The following is a 7,778-nucleotide window of genomic DNA, read 5'->3' as shown; positions in this document are numbered from 1 at the left end:
TAATGGGTGTACTATCACACACTTTCTTGCAAGAACATTAAAGAAGATTATGATGTAGATAACCGTCTGCAAGACCATTAAAGAGACAGGAGAATCCTACACCCAATTCAGGTGTGAAATCTGAGCCCTAAGCTCTGCATGGAAAACAGGAGGAAGAGAAGAAACATTTCATGCAGCTTCAGCATGGAATTCTGCTTTTCTTGATAGAAAAGGAGGACTTTCAGTTGATGCTGTGACATGAGCCCTCCGAGTGTGCAGATCTCCCAAATTTGAAAACGCTTTTCACTCTGGACCAATGTTCCTGGATCTGCCAATCACCAGTTTTCCCCCCTTGTCTAATTCCGAGTCCTTCCCTCGGTCGAATTCGAATTCGAGGCCAGGGAAGCAGTTCATACAGGTCTCATCCCCAGCAGATGACCCAAGAACCTGAGGTTTTTCATCAAGTTTCATATCAGCATATGAAACAAAATCTTAAGCTCTTAGGAAAGATCTCCAATGGTGTAGAGGCAATTACATTGAAGCAGGAGATGGTGTTTCGGACCCGAATCGTCTGTGGATTCATGGCAGGTTGCAAGAACTCCAACTGACCATTAATGGCCGGCAGGCTAATTCCTGCAATGCTGCTGGAGTTGCAGGATGAATTTAACTGCATCACTCGATCGAACATGGAAAGTTTCAGCACTGAGGTTAAATTAAACAGACCAATTTGTTAGGTGCAAGAACTAATTAAATGACCTCTAACACTTCACTGCTAATGCAGTGCATTCCAGGATCTGCAGCAGCCAGCTTCATTGACAGAAACTAAGAAAACACAAGAACAAAACTCATAAATTCTGGCCACAATTCAGCTTATTGAAAGCACACATGCACCTCGATTTGGCTTTGGAGAGACTGCACATAGTTTATTATCTCATCGAGAACGCTGGCTTTTCCCATGATCTGGTTGCAACCGGGCACCAAGCCTTGCAAACACTTCATCCTCTCGTCGATCTTCTCCCTCCGAACCTGCACACCATCAACAAGTTAACACGCCCAGTGAGTAGCTAAAAGGCAAAGAGAAGAGCAACAATTGTTTACTCTTTCGGCTAAGCTATGACTGTCAGTGGCTTGGCCCCGGCGAGCTCGGACACGGATGTAGTCCCTCTTGTCAGTCATGGCTTCTCCTTCCCTCTCTTGCTTCTTCTTTCTCTTCTTCTTGCTACTCTCAGTGCCAGAGGAAGGAGTCCGGAGGCACTGCATGGCCTAATTGTTTCTTATATTTGTGGGTATGTTCAATCCTCAGATGAGAGAGTTTAACTAGAGGAATATATAGAGAGCTGGATGCTTAGATCAAATTAAGTGACAAGGAAGGTGAGAAGAGGAGGGCGTACGTGGTGGAGTAAATGAGAGAAAGGGACGTCTCCTTCCCTTTTGCACAGGAAGGTTGCGATCATCAGCGACACTGTTGCTTTCACCATGAGGAGGAAGTAAAGCTCTGAAAAGATTTAACAGCTAGCCTTAATTTGGCACAAGAAAATGCAATGCAGTGATCTGAATTGAACTAAGCTCTCGATCGTTTCTTGATCTTATTCGTGTTCTATCCAAGAAAAGAAAAGAAGGTTTGAGAGGGACAGTGTAAAATTTTACCTGTTGTAGCGTGATTCCGGCTCTGGCAGCTGTGATTGCTTTTGTTGCTGATCCATTCACGATTTCACAAACTAAATCCTCCGATTTGGTATTCTTCGTCTCCGCTCTGGCAGTGTCGCTTTTCCTTTGATCTTGGACGCACACACCACCAAGCACAGTAGCACCTCTAGCCTCGTCTCACCTCTCTGATCAGCACCCCCCGATCGCAGATTCTTCCTCTCCCTTTAATAGGGAGGGGAACAACCTTCCACGGAGTGCACAACGTGCATTTCGTGGAGAGAGGCGTGGTGGTAGTAGGCGGTTACGGAAACCGCCGGTGAGCGGTTACGGAAACCGCCAACAGGCTGATCCATTGCAGCTTCATCTCTTGGCTTTTCTTTGTTTATTCTTTCATCTTTGCACACAGAAAAAGCTTATCTTTTTCTCTGATCATTCACGGCCGATGAATTATGTGTGATCAAAATTCATACCAAAAAAAAAAGGAGAGATAATCAACTCGATTATGAAGATTAGCTGAATCTGTACTTCTGCGTGAACGAGATGAACATGAGTCTCTTTAAGTTGGCAGTTGACAACAGGGCCTAACAATGGCGTAGAGATCAAATAAATCATTTTTTAAAAAAAAATAGGAAGAGTTTTAGCAATGAGATGACTGGAATAGCAAGAGCACGATAAATTTTCTCACTTTGGAAGCATTTTGTACCTCTAAAAGATGCCATGGGGTGTGTGAAGAGCCATGAGAGGAAAAAGAAAATCTTTTTTAATTGAGATTTTTTTGGGGTGTCTAGAGAGCATTAGAGATAGCTTATTGACGCAGTGCATAATAGTGATTATTTTGAAGGTGAAATATTAGAGGAGAATTGTAGAAAAAATAAATACGAGAAGTTGAAAAAATGAAGAGAAACTGTGACACGATGCCGTCTTTAGGATTTTTATCGAAAAAAATTATTCAATAATTATAAGATAGTCGAAAATAATTAAATATGTGTATAAATAGACTCTAAACCAAACCCTAACTTAAAAAGGTCAAAATACCCTAAAACTCTAAAAATAAAAAATTATTATAAATAGTAAAAAAAATATGCTCGGAGCCTCTGAAAAGGCACTAAATGATATCTGATGGGTCCAAAAGTAGGTCAGTATGGGTTCTATTTGGTATCGAATAAAGGTCTCTTAAAGAGCTTCAATGAGAAATTGATCGTGCCTCGTTCTGATATCCGAGTCAAAAGTTATGATTTGTTGAAATTTAAATCCTCATGCATCACCCCTACATCACTTATAGAGAGTAGTGATTTTTTGTACTGAGTATAAACAATCATTTTGATTGATTTTATTATGTTTTCTTAAGTTAAACCTCATTAAATTGTTTTTGTCTTTTTTGAAATATATATTTGTACTATTCTATGAAGAGAGATAAAGATTTTATCAAGTTGACTTATAATTTTGAATTTTAGAAATAGTAGATTTGAATTTATATTAAGATCAATCTATAATCTAATCTAGTGGTATCATAGAACTTGTGATCATAACACAACTCCTATCTCCATGAGAAGATAAGATGGAGAAGTTATGAATTCCTTTTGTAATTATCCCTCCTTAATTTAGAAGATGAACAAATGAGTAAATTAGATGTTTTATATAAATTTATCGATCTCTAATACATTCATCCTTTTTCGAGTTCCTACTATATATTATATTGAATGGATCGATAACCATCATCGATCTCCTTTAGCCAATTCACCTTATTATTGTCTTTGTCAAAGAATAGAAAAAGGCTAGAAGAGGAAAAATTACTGTAAACCTCATTATTCATTGATCATAACTTCACTCACCTTCGCACAACCAATTACTACTCATCATCGTTCCATGGTGGTTCTTGACCTACGTACGGTCAACAAACCCAAGCCCTAGCCGATGACCGTTGCTCGAGCTTAGGAGCAATGAGGGAATATCCCTTTGATTCAATCAATCTCCTTCCTCCTAATTCCATTGTAAATGAAGGAGATGATGCCAAATTTAAGTTTTTCTTTCTTCTTTTGATTCTATCAAGACAACCAATTAGTCATTAGTGATGAAGTCCAATCGTACCCAAAATGCACCATATGTACCATTCATAGTATAAGAGACTTAGTCAGATCGCAAGAATTGGACATCTAGATGAGGTACAATATGATACACTTTATAATTTGCGAGTTGTGGTAAGATGCATATTTGTTTATTGTCATGCAAGAACCTACCTTTCACCTCATATATCACTTTGTATATATAATTGATTCGCTAAAGTGGTGCACTAACTGACTCGACATGTCAAGGTCGACCAACTAGTGCTTTGAACTAGTATAATTGGATCATCCCCAAGTGATCCAATGAAAGTGCATAGTGGTACAATCCAATTAACCAATGAGCAAGTCACCTCTCCCACTAGCTATAAACTATAACCTCTTTTTCATCATATCTTTTCTATCTATCATCAACTGTACTTAGCTTTTTCAATCTCAAGGATTAAGATTTTGCTAATAATTACGAGGGACGACAAGAGGAGTTGAACTTTAATATATCATAATTTTTTATTTGGATATTAGAATGAGACAAGGTCGGTTCCTAATCAAAATTCTTTCAGAGATCTTTATGTAGTACCGAGTGAAATCCATACCAATCCACTTTTGAATCAATCATACATCATTTAGTGTCTTTTCAGAAGCTCTGAATATATATTTTTCATTATTTATTTGATTTATTTTTAAAATTTTAAGATATTTTTGACTTTTTCAAGTTAAGATTTGGTTTAGTCTATTTATACGCATGTTTAGTTGTTTTCAGTTAACTTTTGATTATTAAATAAAATTTTCTTTTTCGGCCAAAATCAAGAAACGGTGTCATCGCAGATTTCTCTTTTGTTTTTCCAACTTCTTGTATTTATTTTGTCTACTATTCTCCTCTAATCTTCTATCTTTAAAATAATCGTTATTCTATCCGACGTCAGAATAATCTAAGAGCATCTCCAATGGACACTTTTTTGTACACCATTGTGGCAAAAAAATTTATTTTTGAAACTTTTGGCTAGGTTTGATATTTCAAACTCGAGTTTTTGACCGACGGTGGGTCCATATTGTTAAAAAACAATAATTTTTTTACATGATTTAATCGTTTGCAGCATCTTCAAAATTTTCCTACCGTTTTAGTATCCCATAAAAAGCCGTAGGGAGTTTTTTTTAATAGCGGAGAGAAGAGTATGTTTTTTACTTTTGACGCGGCAATAATAATAATGTGACACATAGAAATCATAAAACCCTTACTTTTGAGGTTCTTCCATTGGATTGGAGATGACCTCTAATGTGTTCTCGGGACATAACTGAGTTAATTAATGCGAGGTAGACTTGTTAAAGGGGATAAGAATCGAATCTCAGCAAAATTGAGACAATGTCCTCCCCGTAGTGGTCATATGTAGTTTTCCGATTTACCTCCTCACAGATGATCATGAAATCAATCGTGTAGGGTCGCTAAGGTAACGGATTCCTAATGTATACTGTTCGAGGTGCATTCGAAAAATGATACCACCGACAGACCGACATTTTGTATAGCTACACCATATGCAACGCCAAGCTAAGAGAACTGTTGAATCTGCTATACATTTGCAAATGTAGCTACACCAACAACATGGCGTTGGATCGATGAATTAAGGACCACAGTGGTAGAGACCCATGCATGCATCAGTACGTACTGCTCTATTCTACTTGTGACTGCCAGAAATAGTGCAGCATTATATAGCAGCTCATCAGTGATCCAGTAGTACTACTGCTCAATTATATTGATCTAGCAGAAATGTAGAGTATATATATATATACATACGTGTCCTTTCCATTTCCACGAAGGTCGACGTCCAACAATTAAAGTTTTACTAGAAATGTTACTGTGTGATTGTGAAGAAGTAGCTAGCTCTAGTTCTGGATCGGCCAGCCCTCCCCACAAATGGTCCTCTCGATCTAGCTTCCATTGTCTGGTGGGACTGGACTGGAACTGTTAGAGGACGCCCTCATTTTATGAGCTCGACGAAGAGAACGAGCAATGATTGAAGCAGAGTTGGCTGGCAGCGTACTGTACATGCATGGAGGTGCATGAGACTGTGCTGTGCTGTGCTGTGCTGTGCTGGTACCAACCTGCCTGTGCCCCCTCGAAGACAAAACAGTTTGGAACAGGAAGAAGACTGGAATGGTGAAACCAAACTCCAAATGATGAAGCTGCCCAATTATTAAATTTAGAGTTATCAAATTGATCAATCTATGAGAGCAGATCAATCCATAAAAAATCTATCATATGACAGAGTAGGACGGATCAATCCATCAACTTGACGGGTTAAAAAATTTTCAATCTAACCTAATTTAAGACAGGTTGCGGATTAGGTGGATCAACCTACGGGTCTGTCAAAAAATAAAAAAGTATAGAAAATATTAAAATTTTTAAGTTTGGATTATAGTTTAAACGAATCAAGTTGAAATTTCTAAGTTTGGATTACAATTTAGACAAGTGAATCCATGACGCGGCAGATCAATCCATAAAAAATCCGTCATATAGCAAGATGAGATAGAACTGACCTACCAACTTGATGGGTTGAAAAATTTTCAATCCAACTTAACCTAAGATGGGTTGTGGATTATACGGGCCAACCTACGGACTTGTCAAAAAATAAAAAAGTATAGAAAATATTAAAATTTTTAAGTTTGAATTATAGTTTAAATGGATCAAGTTGAAAATTTTAAGTTTAGATTGCAGTTTAGACAGGTCAAGCTCACTAATCCATTGAATTTTCTATTTTAATTTTAAATTTTAAAGAAAAAAATTAAGTTTTCTCAATCCACGACTGACCCATGCGAATTGCGGCCTAGGTTAAAATGTCGAGTTAAAATAGATTGATAAAATTTTAACTCAACTCGCTTAAATTATTTTGCTGGAGTTTAACTCTAAATAAAAATAAAATAAAATAACTTAGTGAGTTCTTTAGGGAGTTTCTAGCTATATATTATCTCTAGGTTGAAAGTGATTTGCCATGGGTAGATGCTTACTGATGAAAACTTGAAACTAATTTGGATCTTTCTTTCTTTAGTGGTTCATGATCTTATTCAAACAGTTGTAAATTGAATTGCAAGCTAAAAGTAATAGGAATTGGAGAGAGTAACGTAACTTTGTAATCTTTGATTCGTGCATTAGACTTTCATGTTATATTAGATTCGGTTGGTGCGATTATGTATTAAGCATGTGATTGATATGTGATTTTGATATTTGGACAAAGTTTTAACTTATGAAAATATTATTGATTTGATATGTGCATGTGAAGTGTGTAGATGCAAAAAAAACTTACATGTGTTGGATGTGCAACAACGGAAGTTCAAATAGATCAACGAAGATTGAATACTTCACAAATTGAAGTCCCAAGTAGGTCAAGGATCAAAGACTTGATAATATAAAGTTCTATCAAGTCAAGGAGATCAGATGTTAGGTAAGACATGAAGTCTTTATAGTCTAGGGAGACTAGATGCTAAGCACGATGAAATCCTGATGGCAAAAAACTTCTAGGCATGAAAGTGCAAGAGACAAGTAGCTTTTAGGCACAATGAAGTTCTTGAGTCTTTATAGGAAAGGTAAGCTTTGTGATGAAGAGTTAATTGAGAGTCTATGTAAGAATGAAGAGATTAGATTTAGGTATGAGCTTGGCCTTAAAAGTGGATGGAGTTAGAGTATCAATCAACTGATATGCGAATTTAGTTGAATGATGGATCTGTCGACTCAGAACCAAATAGAAAACATTGTGTCACGCCCCGGGAGACGGCTGTCCGAAAATTTCGGCAGCATCTCCCCTGTAACAATTGTCATTTCCCTGGATACATATCTATCATAAGACCTACAATGCCATAAATAAGCCTACACGGCCACAATCCATAAACAACATATGTCAAAAGTGCATAACAAACACTATATAAGGTCCACAACTCGCAACTATAACAAAACACTAGAATCAAACATGTATAAGTAGGCACATACCCTAAAGAACCAATACCGACACAAAATATCGAAAACATAAAGAAAAACCAAAGGGTCGAGGTCATCTCGACAGGGGACTAGCAGGGCGGCTCTCCAAACTGACATCAACCTGAAAA

General features: G+C 37.3%; 1 protein-coding gene across 1 annotated transcript; it reads right to left on the bottom strand.

The window, feature by feature from the left end:
• Positions 1-282: 282 nt before the first annotated feature.
• Positions 283-1,239, bottom strand: LOC141817547 (basic helix-loop-helix protein 79-like). The gene is made up of 5 exons (XM_074705190.1): positions 1,078-1,239; positions 871-1,005; positions 736-801; positions 515-646; positions 283-426 (listed from the first exon to the last, which is right to left on the bottom strand). The coding sequence occupies exons 1-5, from the start codon at positions 1,237-1,239 to the stop codon at positions 283-285; spliced, it is 639 nt and encodes a 212-aa protein (XP_074561291.1).
• Between the last annotated feature and the right edge of the window lie 6,539 nt (positions 1,240-7,778).

Source organism: Curcuma longa, unplaced genomic scaffold (genome assembly GCF_044706935.1).
Source record: "Curcuma longa cultivar G26 ecotype Majalengka, Jawa Barat unplaced genomic scaffold, ITB_CL_G26_1.1 contig_20954, whole genome shotgun sequence".
Taxonomy (NCBI): domain Eukaryota; kingdom Viridiplantae; phylum Streptophyta; class Magnoliopsida; order Zingiberales; family Zingiberaceae; genus Curcuma; species Curcuma longa.
Note: the sequence above shows the minus strand (reverse complement) of the source record. Positions and strands in the feature narration are given on the sequence as shown.